The sequence below is a fragment of the Bombus bifarius genome, unplaced genomic scaffold, assembly GCF_011952205.1.
Source record: "Bombus bifarius isolate JDL3187 unplaced genomic scaffold, Bbif_JDL3187 scf7180000008239, whole genome shotgun sequence".
NCBI lineage: Eukaryota > Metazoa > Arthropoda > Insecta > Hymenoptera > Apidae > Bombus > Bombus bifarius.
Window position 1 is genome coordinate 944,144 of NW_022884533.1, and position 26,778 is coordinate 970,921.

Sequence of the window (26,778 nt, forward strand, 5' to 3'; positions counted from 1 at the left end):
AGCGCATAAGACTTTGCCGTTATTTAAGTATCCTAAAATAATTTATTATCAATATACACAATTCGGTAAAAAATACATATATACATTGCCATACAGTGCTCAATTAGCAGCTTATAAGTATCCTAGTCCAATAATGGAAAACAGAGAGAAATTTTCAATTCTTATAAAAACTATCTTAATAAATAGGTCCATCATCTAAATTATCGTTTTCATCGTGATAACCTTCTCCATCGTTAGGATAATTATACAATTATTCACGTTATTGATTCCCTTGTTCATTTCCTTGTCGAGTTCTTTTCTTCCATCATCCTTCTCCTTTCTGTTTCCTTTTCCTTTTTAGGCTTCTTCAGACCTTTATGATTTTACAGCTGAGATTTCAATTCTATCGACATTCTCTCACAACTACTTTTATTCCCGATCTTGATACTTATTTGAATACTTCTTTGTATCTCTTTTATTTATGAGAAACAACACATTGTTAACCTTTTTGTTCCATCAGATAATTAGCTTTAAGATTAATATCAAAGGACAAATGTTTTTACTTCAAAAGAGGATATTTGTCTTTAAGGGTGCAAGTTGTCAGACTGGTGGTGACAATACCTCTACTTTAGCAGAGTCTAATTGTTTTATGCTGATTGACGTGGAAAGTTTTCTGTTATTATCCATTATAATTGTATTATACATGTTCTATTTTCTAACAATAACAACCAATATAATAGAGAATTAAGGGCAATTTGAAAATTTGTTTCAAATCTGCTGGTAATTATGTACAAATATATTGTATATACATAATAATATTAATTATATATATATATATACTTTGGCCATTGTTCGTGTGTCCAACTTTGTTCAGCTTGAACGTGTGTATGAAAAATGCAGAGTATCAGTATCTTAGAAAGTCGTCCAATGTAACTCAAACCTTTTGGATCAAAATCTGTTTTTCCTTATCCCTAACAAGTTCTTCTTGTTTAGCTGCAAATGCCTCCTTATCGTAAATTACTTTTATAACCAAAGAGCACGAAGGACATGTGGCTTCTTCCACACCAGCAGCTAATTCTTCTTTAGAGATTTGAAACTGATCCCCACAAGGGCATGGGTAGTAATATACTTCTTCGTCCTCGTCATACTCAAAATCTTCAATTTCTACTTCATCGTGATATACAGACATAATTCCAATAATCCGTAATAATTGAATTCTTTAAATAAGCTTAGAGGTTAGAAACACACACTTGACCGCTGATCATAACGAAACCATGAATACGACATATGATGGCATACGAAAGTATGTACATGTATACTTAGGTACCCAACTATAAGAATCATATAGATAGCTAACTCTATGAAATAAAAAGTCTACATAATTCTATTCTTTCTTTCTTTGTGCCTCTCTCCTCTCTTTTTTTGAAATAGAATGTAACTTTATAAAAGTATTTCGACTTCCGTATAATTTGAAAACACAACATGATAAAATACAGAATAGCACTTCTTATCTCATATACCAATTTTTGTACAATATATTTAATATTAAAGTTTCTAATATTCTTATGTAATTTGTACAAATATAAAATCATATTTAAGAAATAAGAACAAAATGTGTATACATTTATGTATATATACATATAATGATCATAAGAGAATATAATGTTAATATAATATATAAATAAATCATTCAAAAGCATATATACTAAATGTTACCTAGAATTTCCACAGTACAATGAGGAAGTATACTCATTGCTTTAAAAATGAATCTCAAAATGATTAACATTCATAAATAAAATTTTGAGATACATTTATATTATATATACCTAAAAATAAATTATTCACATTTTTTATAATATTGCATGAATTAACATATATGCATTTTGTTAAACTCAGCTGTTTTGTATCAGGTGATTTTGACATTCTTATCTTCTTTCAGATTAAATGAAATCATCTGTTACAACATCGTTCACATCATACGCCTGACATGGAAGGACGTACACATAACTCATGCGCCAGTGTAACTATTGATATAAACGGCTACAATAAAGCCTTTTAATAACTTTTTCATTTAACTAACAAAGTAAACGCATCAATGCATTTTTCTTGATGCATAAGAACATAAAGGTATGTTTTTTGGACTATGTAAATGGAACAAAATGAACAAACACCTCATTATAATACAATAATCGAGATCCCATCAAAATGTTTACCAAACGTCACAAAAATACATTTTAGACAAGAAATAATCAAACGATGAACCTACTACCATACCTTTAATACGTCTAATTATTATTTTATGCTACATAAATAAATTGACTATTTAAGTAATTGTACAATTTGTACAAAATCCGAAAATATGTATTGTAAAACTCTGTTGTTTCTGTATGGTTAGTGAAAACCCTTTCTGTTGAAATTTGTATCTTTTGTTCCCTTTATTAATAAAGCAGTAATTTAATTACTTCTTTGTTATGTTCTCACTGTTTATTCATATATTAACACACTTAATATTTTAATGTTTATAAATAAATACTAAAAATTATAAGGTTATGAGAAGAATAATATGCCTACTATATGTGCACAAATTGTACATTAACTGCAAGCCTTGTAGAATATGCAATTTAAAATATTTCTTTATAATAAAATAATATATTCATATGATATTTATGACAGATGACGACTGAGGAATATGATACTGAAATGGATTGCTCCGACTCAGATTGCGGAGATCCAGGTTATGAAGATTATTATAATGTACACCCATGGGATGGTGAAGGTGACAATGATATAGATAATGATCAAAGCCGAAGAGATCCTGAATATGCTGTATATGATTGTTTAAGAATTGAAGAAGTGGAAAGACTTTTAAATGAAGATGTAGAGTTGTTAAGTAATAGTCTCCATATAACACCATCCTTAGCCAAAGTTTTATTACACGCACACAATTGGGCATTACAAGACATCATCGCAAAGTATCGTACCAATGCTTCCAGTTTGTTAATTAATTCAAAAATAAAATCATTACCTCCATTGGAGTCACTATCAGCACTAAAAGGTCAAAGGGGTGGATTATGTTCCGTTTGTGTTATAATATATCCAGCTGAGAAATTTTCTACTCTAACATGTGGACATTCATTTTGTAAAGACTGTTGGTGCATGCATTTTGAAGTACAAATAACCCAAGGTATTTCTACAGGTAAGTTCATTGAAGTAGATCAGATTATCCATTGAATCGAGCTCAGCTAAGTTAATTTAAACTAGGAATAAGTTGCATGGCACAGGATTGTAATGTCTTAGCTCCAGAAGACTTTGTTTTATCTCTACTTACTAAGCCTAACATGAGAGAAAGATATCAACAGTTTGCTTTTTGTGATTATGTAAAATCCCATCCACAATTAAGGTTTTGTCCCGGACCCAATTGTCAAATGATTATGCGTTCGAAAGAGCAAAGAGCAAAAAGAGTGATGTGTTCATCATGTAGAACTGTGTTTTGGTATGCAACTAAAATTTTTTAATATTTATATTACTCTAGTATAGTATTAATCAAAGGGTGTAATTATTGCAGTTTCCGATGTGGTATTGATTACCACGCACCCACTGACTGTAATACTATGAAAAGATGGCTAACAAAATGTGCAGATGATTCAGAAACAGCTAATTATATTAGTGCCCACACCAAAGATGTTAGTATTTAAGTCGCATATTTCTGTGTATAATATTATATGTAGTTTTATAACAAATATCCTTTAATTTTTTAGTGTCCAAAATGCCATATTTGCATAGAAAAAAATGGTGGTTGTAATCACATGCAATGTTATAGTTGTAAGCATGATTTTTGTTGGATGTGTCTTGGAGATTGGAAAGCACACGGAAGCGAATATTATGTATGTTCAAGATATAAAGAGAATCCTAACATTGCTCATGAGAGTGTTCTTGCACAAGCAAGAGAAGCTCTAAAAAAATATCTTCATTATTACGAAAGAGTAAATTATTTTCTTCAAGAATTAAATTTATATTTAACTGGCATGTTACCAATATTTTTAAACATACTTTCAGTGGGAAAATCACAGTAAGTCGTTAAAATTGGAAGAACAAACTTTAGAAGCTATAAAGATGCAAATAAACAAGAAAGTAATGAACTCTAGTGGAACGTGGATCGATTGGCAACATTTATTTGCAGCTGCGTCGCTTTTAACGCGCTGCCGCTATACTTTACAGTATACCTATCCTTATGCTTATTATATGGAACCGGGACCGCGAAAAGAATTAGTAAATATCTATTTAAAATTTTAAGATACTAAATAATTTTATAGATAGAAAACTAAATGTGTAATAAAATGTATAATGAATATTTAAAGTTTGAATACCAACAAGCGCAATTGGAAGCGGAAATAGAAGATCTTTCTTGGAAAATAGAACATGCAGAAACAACAAATCGTGGAGATTTGGAAAATCAAATGGATATTGCTGAAAAACGTCGAGTCACTTTACTGAAGGATTTTCTTGAGGTATAAATACCAAGTGATCATAAATATTTTGTTACATCGTTGCAATCTCTTTCACAATCATGCCAAACTTACAAAACAGCTATAGTTTAGTTCTTGAAGTATTATATTCCAACAGCTATTATTTACACATTAGTTAATCATTCGTCATTGAAGAAAAAATTTGGAATAGTGCGTAGAATCATTTCAATTGACAATGTTTTAGAAAATAGTTTTAGATTTAAGTATTCTTTGTCGATTAAACGATTTTTAAATTATTTTTATCAGATAATTTTTACATTTTTATTAAAAGTGGTGTCTGTAGAAAAGAAAATTGAACCTGTTTGTTATTTATGTAATCCTATATAAATAAGGAATTTTATAGATATCTTAATCAAAGACAGCAAGAAGGTTAGAGAAGGAAAGAGAAAGCATCAATGAAGAATAACATGTAGGAAAGTATTAACTTTTATTGACTGATTGTTAAAATTTGATATATAATGTATAATTTCCTAGTCTAAGAGTATTTCCATGAATATTGTTTAATTGCATTTTCTGAAATTCATATTTAGAAAATTGTTTTTATTGATGCTTATCACACAGTTGAACAAAAAATATAAGAATTATTGATTTTATGGATTATGATATGTGTATTTTTTCTCACATGTGAATTTCGCTTGTGTTGATTCGATGGATCCTCTAATTTTTGCATTAAAGCATTACTACTACTAAGAAACATTTTAGTATCAACGACTGGCTAAAGCAAAAAAAAAGAAAGTGGAAGAAAACACATAGCCTAACAATTTAATTAGGTGCCAATAAATGGTACCTTTAACATGTAAATATTGTGGTAATGTAAAAGAACGTGACATTTTCTGTAATTAGACTTGAGGTGCATGCAACGATCAGACATCCATTAAAAACTATAATTGAATTTTTTTTTAATTATTTATACGCGATACATTAGAATAGATACGATCGATCATTTAATAAAGAATCCCGTTTAAACTTAACGACCATTGTGGAAAATAAATGTAATAATTAATATGTCACTAAAAGAAATAAACTTTACCGCAAGAATTGTATCTTTTTGAAAATATCTTTTATAAAATCATGATTCATTGAACTGTTATGTTTCAGTAACTAATATATTGTACTAGAAGATATTAAACAAGTTATTTTGAATGATTTTAAAAAACATCGATTGCTTTTACTACAGGAAATGTTTGTTTTCTAATATTTATAACAAATTGAATTAATCATTCTTATATATTATTTATTATTTGCTACGATACAACTTGAAAATCAACAATATTATCGTATTAAACATCTAGTTTTTTAAATTTCAATATAGCTCAATATCTTTCCGTTCACTTTAACGGGTAGAAACCGTAGAAGAAATCTTTATATTTTTATTTCACAGTCAACGGTATACGTTTAAAATATGATAAAGCTTCTGTATAATGGTTATTTCTATAATACGTATTAAATTTTAAAGACTGTTACCTTCAAAACTCCTTTTGACGGGATCTGGAACATTATTCTTTCTGATACTTAAAATTAGTTACACAAAAAGATTAGGAGGTTGCCTTAAAAACTAAAACATTCGAAATTCGTCAAAATGACACCTTTTAAAATTAAAGTTGATAAGTTACATTAAAAATTCACGATTGATGAATTCTGTATATAAGCTTTCACTGTGTGCACAAAATTTTGTATTCTTGCTTGAATTTTTCACACTAGCGTTCACATATTACTTTATTTACGTTCAAAAGTTATGAAAGGAGAACGGTTTTTTTAATCACAAAAATTCTATGTTACTGATGAAGCAACTTTTAACTGACCGATGTTTATGGCGCGAGATTGTTGCATATTTGATTTTTCAAAATTTCAAAATGGCGCGTTCGATTGATTGTTACGGTTAGACAAGCAGACTGTAGACTCCGTGAAATCGCGATGTATATATTGCGAAAATATCGAAGTATCGACGGATTAGCGAAAAGAGCGCTACTCTCCACCGTTAACTAGTAGGGAGAAGCATATCACTGTCAGTAGCGAAGAAAGAAGATCAGTCGGTAGAAAGAAAGAAAACATAGTAAGAGTAGGGTGATCACACTCCTCCGTATGACAGACGGGGCTGTCATATTCTACCAAAGTGTACATTTATCCCCGAAACTTTCAAAGACATTAGTACAACAATGGCGATGGGCAAAGGGTTTCGCGTCTACGAAAAGTTAAAACCACCTAGTCCTCATTCACTTATATTGGAACAACGAAATCGAAAGGAAACTGTTCTTTTCGAATCACAGGCAGTCGCTGTTCTTTGTAAGTACTTTATCGTAATTAATATTTTTCAGCGAATATCCTTTAACTTTAATCTTTCAATTTTTTTTTTCTTTAACATTATCGCTTAGAAAACATAAGAAGTGATATCTATCAAATAAATTCCTTAATTTTTTAAATATTACTTTACAGCTGCTGAAGAAACAGACACTTTGAAAGGGAAATATACAAAATTATTAGATGCATATGGATGCTTAGGCGTATTGCAGTTAAATGCAGGTGAAAATACTTTATTATATCTTGTTCTTGTGACTGGCTGTTTTTCAGTTGGCAAAATAGGAGAGTCCGAAGTATTTAGAATTACACAGACTCATTTTGTACCACTTCATTATACACAAAGTAACGAGGATCGTGTATCTGAAGTTAGAAAAGTTCTCAACTCTGGTACATTTTATTTTTCTTGGTCTGCTAATCAAGAGCCTCTTGATATTACCCTTAGTGCACAGAGGAGATGCAAATCTACAACAACTGACAATAGATTCTTTTGGTCAGTACATAACATATATTATATGTATGTATGTATCAAAAATCTCAATGTTCTTTTTTTTCCATGTAACAAATAGGAATCGGATGTTACATATACATTTATTAAGATATGGTGTGGATACATCCCATTGGTTACTTAAAGCAATGTGTGGTAGTGTGGAAATTCGAACTGTATATGTTGGTCATAGACAAGCTCGTGCTGTCCTCATGTCTAGATTAAGTTGTGAACGGGCAGGCACAAGGTATTCTTAATTCATTCTTAACTGAATACAAATAATCCATAAACTAATTATTTTACGACACCGAAACAGTAGTGCCACTCATATCAGTTCTTATCATGTAATATAATATAATCATACTTGATAATACTATATTAATCATTTAAAACCAAGCTTGCATTTTACATTAGCAATATTCTATAGATTTATGTTCATTATCTAGGTTTAATGTCAGAGGAACTAATGATGATGGTCATGTAGCAAATTTTGTAGAAACAGAGCAAGTAATATATTTAGATAATGAAGTAACCTCTTATGTGCAAACCAGAGGATCAGTTCCTTTATTCTGGGAACAGCCTGGCATACAGGTTGGTTCTCACAAAGTGAAAATTTCTCGTGGTTCTGAAGCTTCTGCACCAGCCTTTAATAGACATTTGAATATGATTAAACAAAGGTATGGCCAGCAAGTAATTATCAATCTTCTTGGATCTAGTCTGATTGGGAGTAAAGAAGGAGAAGCAATGTTAAGTCAATTATTCCAAACTCATCATAATATGTCAGAACATACTGATGTACCTCATATTCTATTTGATTACCACCAAGAATGCAGAGGTGGAAATATGAAAAACCTTTCAAAGTTGAAAACAAAAGTAGATAAATATTTAGAATCATTTTCCTTGTTTTATGCGGCTGGTAATACTGTCATTCTTGAACAAACTGGGACTATTAGAACAAATTGTCTCGATTGTTTAGATAGAACAAATTGTGTACAAACATTTTTTGCATTGGAGATACTTAGCAAACAACTTGGATTATTAAAGTTACTTGAAAAACAGCAGATGGTTTCAAGATTTGAAGAAGTATTTAGACAAATGTGGATCAACAATGGTAATGAAGTAAGTAAAATATATGCTGGTACTGGAGCAATTCAAGGAAGTTCAAAATTAATGGATGGTGCAAGATCTGCAGCTAGAACAATACAAAATAATTTATTAGACTCCAGTAAACAAGAAGCTATTGACATTTTGTTATTGGGATCAACTTTAAATACTGAATTAGCGGATAGAGCTCGATTACTTTTACCTTCAAATATGCTACACGCTCCACCGAGCGTTCTCAGAGAAATGTGTAAAAGATATAATGAGTATGTAGCTACAATGAATCTCAGAGTAAGTGTTGGTACTTACAACGTTAATGGAGGGAAACACTTCCGAAGTGTCGTGTACAAAGATGTGTCTCTTTCTGATTGGTTACTAGATGCTCCACGAAAATCATCATGTAAGTTCTAAACCTAAATATATTTTCTGCTATTAATAAAATAAATTTTTTACGAATTAATTATATCTTTTTTACAGCTCTAGTATCAGTTGAATATGACAATATTCCTGTAGATATATTTGCGATAGGATTCGAAGAAATCGTTGACTTGAATGCTAGTAACATAATGGCTGCTAGTACTGATAATGCAAAAGCTTGGGCAGAGGAATTGCAAAAAGTACTTTCTCGGGATACTGAATATGTTTTAGTCACATATCAACAATTAGTCGGTGTTTGTCTTTATTTATTCATACGACCTGAGCATGCACCTTATTTAAGAGATGTAGCTGTAGATTGTGTAAAAACTGGTTTGGGAGGTGCAACAGGAAATAAAGGAGCTGCTGCTATTAGATGCGTATTGTATTCCACGTCCTTTTGTTTTGTTTGTGCACATTTTGCTGCTGGTCAATCTCAAGTGAATGAACGCAATGCAGATTATGCGGAAATTACGCGAAAAATTACCTTCCCTATGGGAAGAACATTGAATACTCACGATTACGTATTTTGGTGTGGAGATTTCAATTACAGGGTTGATATGGATAAGGATGAGATGAAAGAAATGATCAAAAGAAACGAATTTGATCAAATATTACAATATGATCAATTGAAGGTAAAGACAATAAATTTGTAAAGTAAATACTTTATACAAACATGTTTGATAATTTCCTTAACATATTTCGAATTTAGGTTCAACAGGAGCAAGGAAATGTTTTCAAAAATTTTTTGGAAGGTCCTATTAACTTTGCTCCAACATACAAGTATGATCTTTTTTCTGGTGACTATGATACTAGTGAAAAATGTCGACAGCCTGCTTGGACGGACAGAGTATTGTGGAAACGTCGAAAACAAGTACCTGACATCGGTTAGTTCCATACAATTATGATTCTCGTTGGCATTCTTGTCACTTTCGTTAATTACATTTTCGCTCATTTGTTTTAGATTCCCCTACAGATTGGAATCCAGGAAAATTAATTCATTATGGCAGAGCAGAATTGAAACAAAGTGATCATCGGCCGGTTATTGCCATTATAGATATAGATATTCATTGCGTTGAATCTGAAAAGCGCGAACGAGTATTCAAGGAAGTGATTCAAGATTTGGGCCCACCTGATGGCACTATAGTAGTTAAAGCAGTTGAGGAATCGGATGATATGGACAGCGTGTTCGATGAAAATTTCATGATGGCTCTATTGCAAGATTTCTCTCATATTGGCGAAGTAATCCTTGTCAGATTCGTCGGTGAAACAATCTGGGTAACATTTAGAGATGGACAATGTGCTTTGTCAGCAGCAAGAAAAGGTATGACTCAAGTATGTGGTCAAGCCTTGAAATTATCATTGAAATCTCCAAACTGGGTACAACTAATTGAAAAAGAAATAGAACTTTGCAGTAATACCACAGTTGCACAGTTTGTTTCAAATTCTCCAATGAGGAGCCCTATGCAAAGATTAGAACAATTAGACATAGGAGAACGATCATCCCCTAGTAGAGGTAGTCCAAATGGAGTAATTCCTCCACCCAGACCAGCTCCACCAGGGCGTCCAACTCAACCTCCAAAAAGTCCAGTACAAGATCGAAAACAAGGACCACGAGCTGGTGTATTTAGCGTGTTGCCCAATCAATATCCAGCACCTTTAGCCAGAGAAAGAGAATTTGACCAAAGCGAAAGGTTATCTCCGGAATCTGCAATTTATGAAGAAATAATGGATGGATCACCTAACTACCCCATACCAAACCGTCCACCACCTCCATTACCTCGTACGGATCTTTCGCAAGAACCTAGTAGGCCACCCAATTCTAAACCACCTCCACTACCTCAAAGACAAGCTCCTCCTCCTCCTCAACATCCACCACCTAGTTTACCCGCGTCAAATGCTCCACCACCAATACCGGCAAGAACATCAGGTGGACCACCCATTCCAGCTAGAAATCCACATTAAACAGTGGTCTATATAATTTCGGAATTGACTCGTTATGTGTCATTGTGTAGCTAATTATTTATAAATATAGATAGAGATTAAAAACAGAATAGATTGCTTCTATGTAATGTACAGCTGTGTAGCATACTATAAATCTCAAGTCTATTCTGGTTAGTCAAATTCAGTTTTCAGACACTGTAAGAATTTATGCTTCCTGTCGTGCATTTCCTTATTATACTTTACATATAAACAAATCTGTTAAATACCTCAAAGATTTGATTATACATATAGGAGGGAGCCCCAGTTTTTTTCTGTAAAACTTTACCAGCATATTCTATAAGTAAAAATAAGAAAAAGATGTTGTACAAATATATGCCCCTAAATGTTTTATTAAAATAAGCTATAACACAAATACGAAATGGTAATAGACTGCTTTCTTGTTCGATACCACATAGGAATAGATTGTCGGTTCACATTATAATTCCATTTCAAAATGTCGTTCGTTATTATGAATACAGGATTGGTATCTTCAGAAAATAGAATCTATTGCATTACTCATTTCTTGTTCATTTTTCTTAATTGCAACAAATAAATCATGAATCCTTTGCATTAACCCCTGACACCTATTAATTTGTATTTAATAAACTTTTTCTTTCATAGTTCTCCACAAGTAAAAATCCATTGGCGTGCAGCAATGTTCTTATGAAGTGTTGACGAAATACCAGTTCGTTATCATTTCATATGTTTATTATAATTAATTAATTTAATTAATCTTGCTTATAGCATATGTTGGTAAATTTTTGCGGAAAGAAGCTGAATCATCCTGTATATCATAGAACATATACAGAATTTAAAAATGTACCCAGTTTAAATACTTCTTAATGATCGTTAAAACAAATAAACTAATAATTATGTTAATGAAATTTGTGCTGTTGAAAATGTTATATTAATATAATCTTCGGAAAAAATTTATTGTGGCTAAATATAAAGAAAAAAAACTAATACTATTATAAAATACACAAGCCACAAACGTTATATTTTCATGATATATTAATTTTACAATCAATGTTAAAATGATTTATTAACTATGTTACACCTTACTGTATTTTATTACAAATAGATGGTAAACATGATTTTTAAAAATTGAAAGAGAGGTAATTTATGTTTACTGCTAGTTATAATGATAAAAATAAAAGATTCAAAGAGCAGTATTCATACAAAATATTTTCCATAAGTACATATATATTGTATGTATAAATCAAAGTTTTAAACACTGTCAGAAAAACAAAATATTACTATATTTATTTTGTAGCTTCACATGTATTGTATTATTGTACATATACATATAATATAGAGATCGATACGAATTACAACTAAAATGAGATTCTGTGTTTATACAACGAAGGAAATATTCTTAATTATTGTGGAAGATTTGGAATAATAAGTACTTAATGTGTGAGTATTATCATTTCTATGAGTCTTTTCTAAACGGAAAATTTCGCGAAAACGTTACAAATCTAAAATAACATGATTCACAAATCTAAAACAATATTAAAAATACATGAACTTAAACATTTTTATAAATTGAATCATGTATCTATTTGATGGAAATGTAAATAGAGATGACTTTAGTGAAAAAAGAGAAAAACTCTTGTAATTTACATACGTTTCCTACATACACCAAATACATTATGTATTTTGTTACTTTCTAAAATTCACTAATCTGCTACCATCACTCTGTATTTCAGAACGGCAAGCATAGGATTTCAAAAAAATATCACTTTTTTAAAAAAGTTTTTTATTTATTTCATCAATATAATAAGACTGTTTTCTAAATCTGTAACTAATTCTAACATTGTCATTTGTTTGGCAGATAGAGCAATAATGACAACCCTTTAAACATTATTTAATGATACGTATAAAAAGGTCCTTGTTTTTTTTACAAAATTTTTTATCAAATTTAGCTTGTATAAATATATATTGTCAACATGATGAACTGTGTCTGTCATTGCAGTATGGACAAATTATTATAAGAGAAATGAATAGCTTCGAGCACTGTTATGGAAATACATTTCCATTCAGTATAAACATATTATTTTTAATGAATAAATTATATACAAAATGGTATTACTAAATTAATAGCTAACTAGTTCTGGTTAATATACTAAACACAGTTAGCAGTGAGACCAGATATTTGTTTGTTTGAAAACAGTATCTGCTCTTTTATTAAGATAACAATTTAAATTTTCAAACATTCCAATTTTACATTAGTCATTTAAAATAAAGTAATAAGTTAAAAGTAACCAATTACAACGAAATGTCATGATATTTTGCATGAGAAAGATATAGATAAGGATCTAACAAATTATTTCATAGTACTATTATTCATAGTATAAAAATATTGTAAAAACCAACAGGAGATGACAAAATGGAGAGATAGCATTATTGGTATACATGGTGGTATACCCAAATTATATTTCTGTTCCTAACAATTTGTTCTCAGTCTCATGTGTATCCTTTGTGCACTCACGTAAGTTTATACATCTTAGATATCAATTTACTCATTTTGATTTAATAAGATATTGGTATGTTTAACTTAATAAACCACAATTACTCAAATTGTTTTTGATTATAACATCGGTTACAGCATCAAACACAAATTGTATATTAGATGTGTCGGTAGCACATGTAAAATGTGTGTAAATTTGTTTCTGATCTTTTCTTTTATTCAAATTTTCGAATTTCATTTGAATGTAAGAAGCACATTCTTCGTATGTATTAGCACCCTTATACTCTGGGAAACAAATAGTCAATGGGCTCCTAGTGATCTTTTCCTCAAAAAGATCTTTTTTGTTTAGAAATAAAATGATTGATGTTTCAACAAACCACTTACTATTACAGATAGAATCAAACAATTTCATCGACTCTATCATTCTATTCATTTCTTCATCCTCTGCAAGAACCAAGTCGTATCCACTTAATGCAACACAAAATATGATTGCAGTAACTCCTTCAAAACAGTGTATCCATTTCTTTCTTTCTGATCTTTGACCACCCACATCAAACATTCTGGTAGAGCAGAAAATTTCTTAGTAATGTTTCGTAATACAAAATTAATAAAAACATCTTGAAATAAACTTACTTAAAATGTAAGCCTTTGAAAGAAAAGTGTGTTTCTACTATTCCTGTTGTTTTCACACGTGTTCTAAGAACATCTTGCTGAGTAGGAATATAATTAGGTTGTGCTATACGATCTAAAGCATTAAGGTAATATGCCGCAGAATCATTGAGCTGGTATTCCCTACTACGTGTGAAACAAAGTTGTACTCCAGCGTCCTGCCATAATCGTTTCATTAATAGTGCCAGTTCCCCAGTTAGCTCACCCTCCTCTGCTGCAGAAGCTAGGGTAAAGAATTGACGTGCTATATCCTACAACATGATTAGATTTCTCTATTACTGATAAAACATGTATGATGTAATAGTATATGAAACATTTTTATTTAAAATTAATGTATTTACCGCTTTATTAGGGTCTGCAAAGTCAATTCTAAGTTGACCCATGGCTCTAATTATTGTCATAAGACTTTGAACTGTATTACTACAAACTACAGGTTTATATTGTTCACATTCTTCTTTACTATAGCCAGTTTCATGGATAATTTTCATTTGTTTTACTATAGTAGATTTTCCAGATTCTCCAGCTCCTTAAAATGAATACATTCGTATGTTTAATAAACATGTATTAGTGCATGTCAAAGCGTTTGATTTCCAAATTTGTCCCTTTAAAACGATGATGAAGATACCGATATTCATGAATGGAAATTATATCTGACTGCAGTTGTCGGTAATCGAGTAAGTGTTCAATACGATATACAATGATTCATTCTAAACGATGATTCAAAGATTTCAGAAAAGCGCCCGCGCTACAGTTGCACGATTGCGCAAATCCGATAATTGATCGGAATGTGAATGACGTGAAAATATTATTGAGAGTAAAAACCAAATATTACTTTAAAGAATTGGTGGAAAAATGAGCGGAAAAAAACGTTTTGTCAGTAGTAGCACAGTGCAGCGATTTATTTTTACGACGAATTATCAAAACGTCGAGGAATACATCGTCTTCTAAGAAGAGGATATTTTCGAAACAATATCATGAACAAAGTGAAGGAAGAAATGAAAGAATAACGATGGAACGATTCTTGTAAGGAGAAAGTATATAAACGAAAAGAAAAGGAATAGAAATTACCGAGCAAGAGGAGCTTGACCTCACTGGCGGCCCGTTCCCCATCGGCTCTGAGATCCTTGTCGATCTTCTTAGACCTTTCCGCAGCTTCTTTCTCGCCGGTGGTGCTCACCGCACAACCCATTCTCGCCGGTCGTTCTTTCTATTCGGTGAAGAAAGAACGAGCACCATGCACGGTGCTCTTCGGAATAATCGGTTATTCGCCGCGCTCCCGTGTATGACACTTGTTGCACGGACGTGTGGGAACCGCCCGCACGCGGTTGTGCTCGCATACACACACTGATCGGATGTACAGCCTTGTACACTTGCTTATACGTCCCTCGTCAATGTAGCTATTATCGTTCAATACGTGCATACGTGCAATCTATTTCTCGTGATCAGTCGCTGCTCCCCGTGATCCCGTCAAAAGCGATGACAATGGACCAAAACTGCACGAACCTGCGATACCGGCACGATCACTTTACGTACAGTTCGTGTACCCTCCTTCCTTGCTCTACAGGACACAGTCAGGATTTGTCGAGATCTCTCGATCACGATCAACGGCCAATCCATGCTAAGATCGCGAGTCCTTTCTAGCCAATGGAAACGCTACAGGGATTGTATTTGTTCGAATTCCAGGCGCCATCTGTGTCTACGAAATCCAGAATCGAAGATCGGTCCGACAGCGGGAGGATCATCTCATAACTTAATTCATTCGATGATTATGTTCTGAATCATTTGGGCCCGCGGGCCCCAATCGAATACATACACGGATTCGTATATTAATGTAAAACAATATAAGTTATGGTATGTTTATTGTTCGAAATTAATTAAGAATCATATCTTATCTTTATAAATATTTATATCAATATGCTATCTTAGGAAGCTGTTATATTATATCATAGATTAAAATCGGATGTAACATCATCGGACGTAATAACATTTTGTAGATAAAAAGAGATAAGTATAGCTATATTTATGTTCAATACAGAAGTAAGTTTAAAATTAATCAAATATCATAAAAAACAGATACGTCAATAACTATATCGATGTTATTTTATGTTATATTTTCAATGCGTGATAATGACTAATAAAACATAATTCATAATATTTATGTGACAAACGAGAGTGTTAGAAGAATAGGAAAGCATAAAATCGTTGTATTTGGACCCTGAGCTAGTTTCATCCAATTGTCAGGTTCATTATATAAGTCTATTTATACATTCCATTAATAACAGTTGACTAATCGGAATTGGCCCAACATTTCACTGGATTCGATAATTTTTAAATTTCTGTGAACTCTTTAGAATACGTCCTCTTCCATCATAGTCCTAAAATTAACTTCCAATTTAAATTCTTATTGAAAATTGCATTTGTTTTTGTTTTTAATGATAAATTATGTACAAATAAAAATTTGTTTAGCAAGACAATTTCACTTGATTTTTATTCTATTTACTCTTCTGAATTATTGTTCTTAATATACTTATGTTAAATTCCTTTTAACAGAAATCTTACTCACCCTTATCATATTCAATAAATTATCACACAATTCTGATCATGAATGATTCAAATTTAATAATGGTCGTTACTTGTTGATATTTGATACAGCTATAGCTGTTTGTATGTGTATTCAGTCGACGACCTGTAATTGTCTTTCGTGATCAATTAGTACAATAAGCTTTCATGAGTGAATATGAATTCGCGCATCCGATCTGTCTAAGATCATGGGATCTTTAAAAATTTTGGTAAGTGTAAATCAGCCGTTCAAACGAAAAATTCGAATTCAAAGTTTAAAAATCAAATTAAATTTTTTAATTCAAATTTATAATGTTACATCTTAAATGATTATATTTTTATGTTACCTCAGCTTCTCTTCGGTTACATCAGTTTCATTACTGTGCACATTTCGTTAACCGATCATTTCGACGAAAAGTTAAAGCAGACAAAAGTTGAGATAGCCAAGCTCTATTTTCGAGAAGAACCACCAGGTAAAAGAAATCAATAAACAGACTAAATATTCATATTAGATATTTCTAAAGCTACTTTAAAATATGGTAATCGTAGTTCATAAACAAGTCTACGATGTAAAATGGGATCAATTATGGTTAAAGGAGATGTACAAAAATCCACCTTTCATAGCGAATATATACGACAAGATACTTTTAATAGAAGCAAATCGTTTCATAGAATTTTCACTTAATTCTCCTTCTTCTAATCATACCTTATCGCGAGGAATAATCTCAACTCTTAATAATGGTCCCATTAAATTTGTCAGGGTAGGTAAATTAGCGCTAATCACGATTACTTAAAATCACATTCGATAGTAAGTCGTTTCAATTAATATGCTACAGAGTATCGTTTGGAGAAGTGTACTTTATCTACTAATTTGTTACGAAACTGGCTCGTGTAATATCTATACAAAAATGGATAATTTGCAATTCAAATATCGGCAGACCATTCAACATAAAGGATGTCCTACGGATGCCAATTTCTTCGTTCGTTCCAATCGACTTTATCTGGTAGTAGCCGATAATATTGGTCAATTTTCTGTACCTTCTTTGTAAGCGAAATTAGTAACCATACATTTTGTAATTATTGTGTTTCGGAATTCACATATATTTTATATTAACGTAGAATATATCATTGGAGAGAAACGTATATGGATATAATAAAAGAAGTGATGACCATCGCCGCGATATCGGTCACTACGTTCAAATATAAGCAATCGACGATTATAATATTCGCACAGAATAATAGAGATGCATCCGGAATCGGTTCCCTGGTGTACGAGTTTAAGGAAACCAGCCTGGATACTATACAATTTTTGGAAACTTCCAATCCGATTTCTGTTCATCATTACAAACATGCGGACTTTAATTTCATTTTGCTAATAAACGAATATACACCGAGCAACTTGCTTTGGTGGGATGGTTGGTTTTTCTTTTTACTCGTTTCCATTTACTTATTATCGATTTATGGAGAACTTATTCTTTTAGGACATGAACTATTAAGCTGGCAACAGTTGCCAGAAATAAGGACACTCAGTTTAGTCAGCATAGTGAGCATCAATGATGATACCTTTTTCTTTGTAGCATATGATGTAAGCATAAAATTCGATAACTAATCAACGATTACGGAATTTTGTTCGTAAATACTAATTGTATCACAGAACATCTTGCAACTGTACAAGTTTGAAAATGCATCGGATTATATCTTAATACACACTATGAAGCTACCCAATGGAATTCTGATTGATATACAAACTCGAATCGACAATTCCACGATAATTATGGTGCTGGTTGTTATTAACTCGGATAAAACTTATAGCGTAGAATCGTGGAAGTTACGCATTGAAGAAATTCCCTCTGGTTAATTATTCTGCTTAAAACAATAGCCCTCCAAAGTTATGCATTAATTTAGTTACTGTAATGGTATTTTCAGAACATTCGATTAAGGAAAGTGATACTTTATCGAAAAATTTGGCGGAACTGGTTGAAATATTGCTACAAAGAAAACCTTTCGTGGAAGAAGCTGAGTCTTTATGGCCCCTCTTGCAACCAGTACACGAGAACTTAACGATATCGGAATCTTTCGTTTTGCCAAATTTAATATTAGATGCAGGAACTGTAAATAACATCGACATCTTCGTAAACGAAGACATCGTTGCGCCTCGCGTGATGGAACGGCGCTTAGAAAATTTAACCCACGAAATTGATGATGTTTTATCATCTAACGAATATTTAATGATGAACAACACGAATTCTATAATTGCAGATATTCTTGTCGATGGCAATGCATTCATTGAACAGTTGCAGATTGATAGAATGATTGTAGATTTTGTTAATGATGTTGATATGCATTTGAACAATAATTCGGATAAGATACAAGAATTTTCGAAGAAAAGAAATATCACTGTAAATGATCTTAAAGTAGATTCCATTTGTGGAATCCCATATCAATGTATGTTCAATATTATTTTATCTAACAATAACAATGTCCCGATGATACGAAAGAATATATATATATTTATCAAAAATATGATGTCGTTTTAGATTGGGCTTTAACCAATGATACATCGAAAATGAACATAAATATAGAGAAAGATGAAATTGAATTTTCAAACAACATCATATATTTAAATTCAAGTATATCTTTGACGAATTTAAACGTAAAAATGTTAAACGGCATAAATATCAATGATCTCTTCAATGAATTATTTATCATTAACCGTAATCAGAGAATCGAAGGTAGATTTCAAACCAAAGCAAATCATCTCAGATGAACTCTTTGATTTAACAGGCCGATATTTAAATCTGAATTAAATTTTTCAGGAAATGTTACCTTCAATAATACATTACAAATCTACAATTTTACGATACAAATGTTGAATGGAAAACCATGGGATAACTATATGAACACAAAAACCAATCAAACTTTTGGTAACTTTACCATGAGAAAGCTTCAAGTAGAAAATTTATATACTGATTTGATAAACGGTGTTCCGGTTTCGGAAGCAGCGCGAGTATCTACCGTCAACGTAATCAAAGGTATACGAAGTATGATTAGTTCAATTTTCGAAAGCTTTTCGTACTATCTACATTCACATGAAGTATCTCATGTTTCATAGGGGAGACGAAAATTGCGAAATTACACGTAACAGAGAAACTTATAGTTGATTCAAGCATTAACCCACCGATAGGTCCGTCACATCAAATTTACTCTAATGTCACTATTCATGGTAACTTGAACATTGGAACGCTAGATCTAGACAAGTACACAAAAATCTTTCTAAATAATGAAGAAATAGATCTGACTAATATCTTTGGTACCTTTTGGACGAAATCGACTGATCAAATAATCGAAAACGATGTCATTTTTGAAAATAATTTAACTATAGATCGTTTGAATGCAAAATACATAAATGGATTTTCTGAAGATGAATTTTTGTACACTACTACAAGTGTTATTTCAGAACGTTTTAAAAGGCTACATTTTGAAAATGTTCACGTAGACGATATGTTTTTCACCGAAGGAGAGGGCGATAATCTTTTTGAAATCGCTCCAGAATCAGTCACCATTCGAGAAAGATTGCATCTAAAGCATCTACGTGGAAACCAATTATTGACTGGCGTCTTTAATGGCCTCCCAGTAACTGACATTTTAAACGGAAAGCAACCATATATTTTTCCAGACGATATGAATTTCTTGACAATTAAGACTAAACAAATAAACATAGACGAGCTTAATTTCCCTTTCTTCTTACAGAATGCGAGAAATGTTGACAAAGGTCAGAGAACGAAGTTCATGAAGACTCCAGAATTTCATGTAGAAAATCTTTATGTTGAAAAGATTAACAATGTTGAAATGAAGAAACTTTTATTGTTAAGAGATATGAAAATAGCTGACATAAAAGATTTGGTAATAAATGGTAATCTAACGGTTAAAGATGATTTAAAAGTAGCTCAAATTGGCGATCAGCCATCGATGAACTATTTAAGGAATATCCGCAAAAAAAATGTGTTTAATAATAAAAATACGATAATATTCCAAGAATTAACTGTACGGAATATTACGTTGAAATTTCTGCATGGTCATGACGTGAACGATATTTTCGAAAGTTTCCTTTCAAAGTCAAGGGAACAAAATATATCTGGGAAGTTCACTTTTTACAAAGTTACAACTGATAACATTAAAACTAGCTTCATCAACAATCGGAACATCTCTAAGTTGACATGGATCGACAAGCCTCTATTTCTAATAAAGGATATTAAATTTGATGATTTATTTGTAGAAGGGGATGCTGTAACAAAAACTTTAAACAATCTCGATGTTAACGAGGTAAACACTGAAATATGAATTTATGATACTTTTGTTTTCTTATTATTCAATTGAATTTAATTATTCAAACATTTTATTACAGTTGTACGAGAGCATGCTTAACATACCAGTATCAAGAATCGTTGATTTAAAAGTAAACGGGAATATTTCTTGGGATTTTCCCTCAACAAGTTCTGCTTCTTTGACATCGTTATTCAAAAACGCAGTAACTACAACTACAAATCAAACTATTCACGGTAGCACCATTTTTCAGGGAGATATATCAGCATCAACAATTGCGGGGCAATGTAAAGAAATCGACGAAATACGTGATATCATTGTAGATGCTGTGATAGACGATAAAGACATCGAAATAATTGGCCAAAAGATTTTTAAAGATGATCTGGATATCGATACTATTTCAGTGGTCGATGATATTGATATTCCTATGATTAATAATATCAATATTTTCGAATTTAATAATTCTGTAGCGAGGAAAAGTAAAAAAGAAGTAATAGCTGGAACTATAACATTCCTCGATGATGTAGCGATCGATCAAATCCTTGTTGATGATGATCTTCATAATGTTCCTTTGAATGGGGTAGCTCTGGTGACTGATAAATTACCTACGTATACATCTTTAAAAGATCTTGTTATATTGGAGGATATATATTTAAAGAATCTAGATGAAGTAAATTTTGATGAATTTTTAAAAAATCGTGTAACCATCGACGGAGAACACGAAATACTTATTAACGTACAATTTGATGACACTGTTGAAATAACAGGTATATAATTATAAACATATCGCATTAAAGATCAGATAATATTTAACTATTATTTCCTTTTCCATTAAGTTTTTAAAGCTGCAGTTTCATTATTTCAATTGTAAAGCATATACGATACTTACGTAATTACTTAAATTATATGAATTATTTAATAATATACCTTAAGTTCTTAGATTACAATATTTTCAAAAAATCTTAGGGAACACGAATCTCTCGCGAATTAATGGCATCTATCCCTCCGATTTGGTTCTGAATGAAAGAAAGGAAACACAAGTGGTATCTGGTTCGAAAATCTTTGAAGAAAACGTGATAATAAGTGGCAATATTTACACATCGTTCATTAATGAAGTAAACGTATCGTTAGAATATTCTAATGGTATACAAAACGACGAAGACGTGGAAATCATAGGAGACTTGGTAATGTTGCTCGATTTCAATATTTGCAAGCGATATGATACATTTAAAAATTGGATATTTCTAGATTTTCGAGTCGAAAGTGAAGGTTCCAGAAAACGTGTTTGTTTCGAACTTAATGAATGGAATAAATTTAAATACTATTTTCTACGATTTACAACAAGAGACACGTCGGACCCTCCACATGTTCACGCAGAATGAATCTGAGATAGAGAAGAACATTGTTCGATCTACTTCGATTTCTGAAAATCTCGGCAATGTTTTCTTCTATTTGGAGCAAGCAGATGAAAAGTTGAAAATTCAGGCGCCCAACATCAAGAAGATTGATGTTGTTTATTACGAACAGATCACAAAGCTGAACATGTTTGGAGAAGAACCAGGATCTCTTTGCGGACTTTCAGATAAATGTTCTTGCCCCACTGAATATATGGCTGAGCTCACCGAAAACGATTGTTACATGCAAAGAATAAATAATAATAAAATAATACGAAATTATCACGAATTTCACAGTACATTTGGTATAAATGTAGTATCAAACACAATATCATATAGCCGTGAATGTACTTCAAACAATACCAAAAACGAATTCATTATGATTTCTTGGATTAAATCTGGACTGATCGGTACAGAAAAAACGTTAGCTAATGTAAAGGAAACGCCTCTAAAAATTCGAGGTTACATAAAGGACGCAAAGGTCTTCACAACACATGATAGTATGATATTTAAAACTAATAAAAACTCTTAAGATAGAAACTATTAAATTAATAAAATTATTTGTGTAATTTTTGTTAAACAGTACATAACATATTTATATATGTATGTATTTTAGATGCAGCTTTCGTAGTATTGGCAGTGTATTATGATACACTACTCGCAACACATCACACAAATTCTGTAATTTACAAGATTGATTTTGAGAACAATAATTTATCGTTGTACCAGAATATATCCACTGATGGAGCTTGGGCTATCGACATTTTCAAAGCAAATCATCGGGACATATATCTGCTGCTCGGTTGCTTCGGAAATTCTGAAAAGTCGTATCTGTATAAGCTGGACACTATTACCTCCAAAGTAATGAGCACTTCGTCTTTAATTATTTTATAAAAATATTTTGGGCGATGATCTGATATAGGTATTATTTTTTAGTTTATTATAATAAGAAGCTTTGAAGGTAAAACGCACAATGTGAAAAGTCTCATCCAAGAACAGGATTGTTTCGTTTTGGTAGACGATTTTGAAACGAATGCGATAAATATCTTTTATTATGATCCAGAATTTGATAATTTTTATGACTATCAAAGTCTATTTCATGATTCGCGAATCCATGGAGTAGAATGTTTCTATACAGATGGTACGAGCAATATTAATTGATATTACACTAAAATAACAATCACATTGCAATATAGTAAATTTTAAATCGTATTTAAGATATTATCTTATTTCAGATTTTGGGAAGAGCGACTCCTTTATCATCGTTACGACGGAGAACGATCAGTTTTACATTTACGAATATATGTATGCTCAGGTAAGTTTTTATTGATCCATCAATTAAGTCGTTGAAATAATTTAGCTTATATGTATATGTAAATTGTGTCACAAAATGGTTATTTTCAGAAGTTTCAATTGAAAATACATCACCGTATAGATGATTTACAAACGATGGTGCCATTCTATCATTTAGAAAATTACTATATTTTTAAGGGTACAAGCACGAATAGCACGACATTGAAAATCATTAAGCAGGGACCCTAATAATATTTTACAAAAACTTTAGTATATGAATTTATTTACCGTTATCGATGTATTATCTACAAATTAATGTACATACACACACATACATGGTATGCAATGTAGTGCAGAATAAATTAGAACATACATACTATATAATATATATACATGTATATATATGTATATTTATAACATAAATCTGTAATTATATGCATCAAAGTATTAATATATTTCTAGCATTTAATATGTATACGATTTTATTTTATTGCTCTGGTTTGAGACACCTATAATATTTTCATCTAAAAAGACATTTAGTGTTAATCGAATTGCGCCAGCGCGATTCAGACGAAAGTATTGGACTTTAATTCGTTCGTTTCTACAAAAGAGATTTAAAGAACAACCAATGGCATAAAAATTATCACACGGAAATAGAAGTAATTAAATCAATTAAATAGCAAAAATTTTCAGAACAGCCGTAATAATATTGCACGACGAATTCTGTGACTGTCGTAATATTAAGTGTTAAGGTTTCAGTTTTTCACAAAGTGGAAGCCATCGAAACACATTGCCTGTTCTTCATTGTTGCTGTGTGGCACTATACTTAAAGTTTTAAGGTACATACAAATATAAAAAGTGCTCCTTTATATACAGAAAGATTAAAAATGTTGTAAAATCAATGACTTAAAATGAAACTGTCAGGGTATCATATCACCATAGACGGGTAACTTTTATTTGTCTGTAATTAACCGTAAGCAAATTATAGTTCAAACATTAGCGTATGTAGATTAACTTATTTAATATAATTACGGTAGATAGAGGCTCTTCTTCGACTTCAAAAAATTAAAGCATAATCAACGAAATTTAATTGTCTGCTTGTATCCTGCATGTCTTTTTTTGGTTATGTCAATCTATGATGATTTGGCATAATAAAACATTTAACAATTCATTAACGCGATACCGATAATATTGTTACAGTCGATTTTGCTAAAGTTAAAACAATAATTTTAAGTTTTCCTTTTAACGAAATCTTTTTATTCTTTTAATCGGTAAACTATTTTAAGGTTATGACACGTATCAAAAATCTTCCATTACTAAATGATATTAAACACCCTATGTTTGTGTCATCGTTATAGCGTAACGTGTAATCATACTATAATTAAATTTGTCACTCCAAACAGAGCAGTTCCTTAAAGGCAGTAATGGCTGTCAAAGGGCTGGTAGCAGCAATTGTTCAATTCTTAACCCAACAATTAGAAGAAGGTGATATTACAGCAGATTCTCGAGAGAGCCTTGAAGTAGCAATACAGTGTTTAGAAAGTGCTTATAATGTACAAGCATCTGATACTCCAACAAATTTTAACTTATATGAAATATACAAGTCTTCCATCGAAAATGCAAAGCCCAATTTAGCTCCAGAAGCTACTCCAGAAGCAAAAATCGAAGCTGAAAGATTAAAAAATGAAGGAAATACTCTTATGAAAGCTGAAAAACATCACGAAGCTCTTACTAATTATACAAAGTATATATTTTTCGTTTGAATAAAGATAAGATATATATTTTTCTATAAACATTGTAATACTGTTTACATAATAGTATAATATTGTTTGTTTAGAGCAATTCAATTAGATGGTCGTAATGCAGTATATTATTGTAACCGTGCTGCAGCATATAGTAAAATTGGCAATTATCAACAAGCAATTAAAGATTGCCATACTGCATTATCCATTGATCCTTCGTATAGTAAAGCATATGGACGATTAGGTTTAGCATATTCTAGTCTCCAAAGACATAAAGAAGCTAAGGAAAGTTATCAAAAAGCTTTGGAGATGGAACCTGACAATGAAAGTTATAAAAATAATTTACAAGTAGCAGAAGAAAAATTAACTCAGCCAAGCATGAGCAATATGTCATTAAGTGGAGGTACATTGCCAGGCATGGATCTCAGTTCACTCCTAAGTAACCCTGCTCTTATGAACATGGCCCGTCAAATGTTATCTAATCCAACACTTCAAAACATGGTGAGCAATTTTATGAGCGGTCAAGTAGAACAAGGAGGACATATGGATGCTCTTATAGAAGCGTAAGTATCACTCATACTTTTCAATCATTTGCTATCTAATATCATTAAAAAATATATCATATTTAAAAATTTTGTAGTGGTCAACATTTTGCTCAACAATTACAAAATGCGAATCCTGAATTAATTGAATCCTTAAGAAGGCAAATGGGAGGAAATCCAAATGATCCAGATCCACCACAACAAAATTAAGAAATCTATGATTATGATATATTTTAAAAATTCCACATAAAATGAAAATAACTAAATTTAATTGGAACACATACATAGTCACAGAACAGTGTGTATCATTTTTAATATGAAAATGTGAAAAATGATGACTAAGATTAATTTACATTACCACTATCTTAAAATGATATTCATATACATATACTATACAAATTTTCCTATGACTGAATTATTGAACAGAACATGATAATTTGTTTTTTGGGTGTGTGCTGATGATGTTTGATATGTGAAGATTAAATAATAAATGTTAGAATATAGTGAATATTTCGTGAATGAGATAGATATTCCAACATGTACTGTGTTGCTTTCTATGTCTTACAACATCGCTTTGAATCTATTCTAACCGATTTGTATAGTACAATACATTTTCTTACTTACCGTAAAAATAATTTCTGTTTGATAAATTACTACATATTGAAAATTAAGAAAAAATTATGTTTCTTACCACCTACTTTAATGATAGATATTTTGTTTTAAAATTGGATATGAAAGTATCAGAAAATTCAAAATATTTAAAAAGTTATGATGTTAGCTACCTTTACAATAAAAAATGTACATAATTAAATACATTCTAAATACGTAACAATCATATTAAATACTTTCAAAATATATTTCCTGTATCATTTCTTCAATTATTTCGCAACTAGTATTATATATAATGTAGAAATGTTATTACAAGAAATAATCACTATGAAATAAAAAATACATTTTTAATCCAATAAGTGTATATTTAAGAAAATGATACAAATCCTCAA

At 31.3% G+C, this 26,778-nt stretch overlaps 6 protein-coding genes across 8 annotated transcripts; 4 read left to right on the plus strand and 2 right to left on the minus strand.

Annotated features, from left to right (window-relative positions):
* Positions 1–19: 19 nt before the first annotated feature.
* LOC117211597 (DPH3 homolog) lies at positions 20–1,293 on the minus strand. The gene has a single exon (XM_033455655.1). It carries the CDS (start codon positions 1,166–1,168, stop codon positions 914–916), a length of 255 nt encoding a protein of 84 aa, XP_033311546.1. The 5' UTR covers positions 1,169–1,293; the 3' UTR covers positions 20–913.
* Positions 1,294–1,922: 629 nt separating this feature from the next.
* On the plus strand, positions 1,923–5,548 carry LOC117211490 (potential E3 ubiquitin-protein ligase ariadne-2). The gene is made up of 8 exons (XM_033455427.1): positions 1,923–2,106; positions 2,653–3,175; positions 3,241–3,472; positions 3,545–3,662; positions 3,738–3,962; positions 4,036–4,248; positions 4,338–4,487; positions 4,849–5,548. The coding sequence occupies exons 1-8, from the start codon at positions 2,089–2,091 to the stop codon at positions 4,855–4,857; spliced, it is 1,488 nt and encodes a 495-aa protein (XP_033311318.1). The 5' UTR covers positions 1,923–2,088; the 3' UTR covers positions 4,858–5,548.
* A 745-nt stretch (positions 5,549–6,293) lies between these two features.
* LOC117211489 (synaptojanin-1) lies at positions 6,294–12,130 on the plus strand. The gene is made up of 7 exons (XM_033455426.1): positions 6,294–6,788; positions 6,939–7,293; positions 7,370–7,534; positions 7,734–8,788; positions 8,866–9,437; positions 9,515–9,689; positions 9,767–12,130. The coding sequence occupies exons 1-7, from the start codon at positions 6,662–6,664 to the stop codon at positions 10,765–10,767; spliced, it is 3,450 nt and encodes a 1,149-aa protein (XP_033311317.1). The 5' UTR covers positions 6,294–6,661; the 3' UTR covers positions 10,768–12,130.
* Positions 12,131–12,527: 397 nt separating this feature from the next.
* Positions 12,528–15,504, minus strand: LOC117211492 (guanine nucleotide-binding protein G(i) subunit alpha). The gene is made up of 4 exons (XM_033455428.1): positions 14,993–15,504; positions 14,266–14,450; positions 13,889–14,175; positions 12,528–13,815 (listed from the first exon to the last, which is right to left on the minus strand). Exons 1-4 carry the CDS (start codon positions 15,111–15,113, stop codon positions 13,338–13,340), a joined length of 1,071 nt encoding a protein of 356 aa, XP_033311319.1. The 5' UTR covers positions 15,114–15,504; the 3' UTR covers positions 12,528–13,337.
* Positions 15,505–16,555: 1,051 nt separating this feature from the next.
* Positions 16,556–23,945, plus strand: LOC117211562. The gene is made up of 18 exons (XM_033455572.1): positions 16,556–16,713; positions 16,836–16,956; positions 17,033–17,244; positions 17,320–17,528; positions 17,603–17,898; positions 17,965–18,068; positions 18,138–18,336; positions 18,410–18,928; positions 19,021–19,215; positions 19,300–19,515; positions 19,596–20,806; positions 20,889–21,573; positions 21,773–21,990; positions 22,055–22,700; positions 22,817–23,061; positions 23,137–23,341; positions 23,436–23,515; positions 23,605–23,945. Exons 1-18 carry the CDS (start codon positions 16,693–16,695, stop codon positions 23,740–23,742), a joined length of 5,520 nt encoding a protein of 1,839 aa, XP_033311463.1. The 5' UTR covers positions 16,556–16,692; the 3' UTR covers positions 23,743–23,945.
* A 97-nt stretch (positions 23,946–24,042) lies between these two features.
* On the plus strand, positions 24,043–26,317 carry LOC117211565 (small glutamine-rich tetratricopeptide repeat-containing protein alpha-like). 3 transcript variants are annotated; one of them, XM_033455577.1, is made up of 4 exons: positions 24,043–24,332; positions 24,897–25,237; positions 25,331–25,798; positions 25,876–26,290. In XM_033455577.1, the coding sequence occupies exons 2-4, from the start codon at positions 24,918–24,920 to the stop codon at positions 25,985–25,987; spliced, it is 900 nt and encodes a 299-aa protein (XP_033311468.1). In that variant the 5' UTR covers positions 24,043–24,332; positions 24,897–24,917; the 3' UTR covers positions 25,988–26,290. The 3 variants fall into 3 exon arrangements, with proteins under 3 accessions (XP_033311468.1, XP_033311469.1, XP_033311470.1); XM_033455578.1 differs by having other exon boundaries at positions 24,303–24,439; XM_033455579.1 differs by lacking the exon at positions 24,043–24,332 and adding an exon at positions 24,339–24,466 and having other exon boundaries at positions 25,876–26,317.
* Positions 26,318–26,778: the final 461 nt, after the last annotated feature.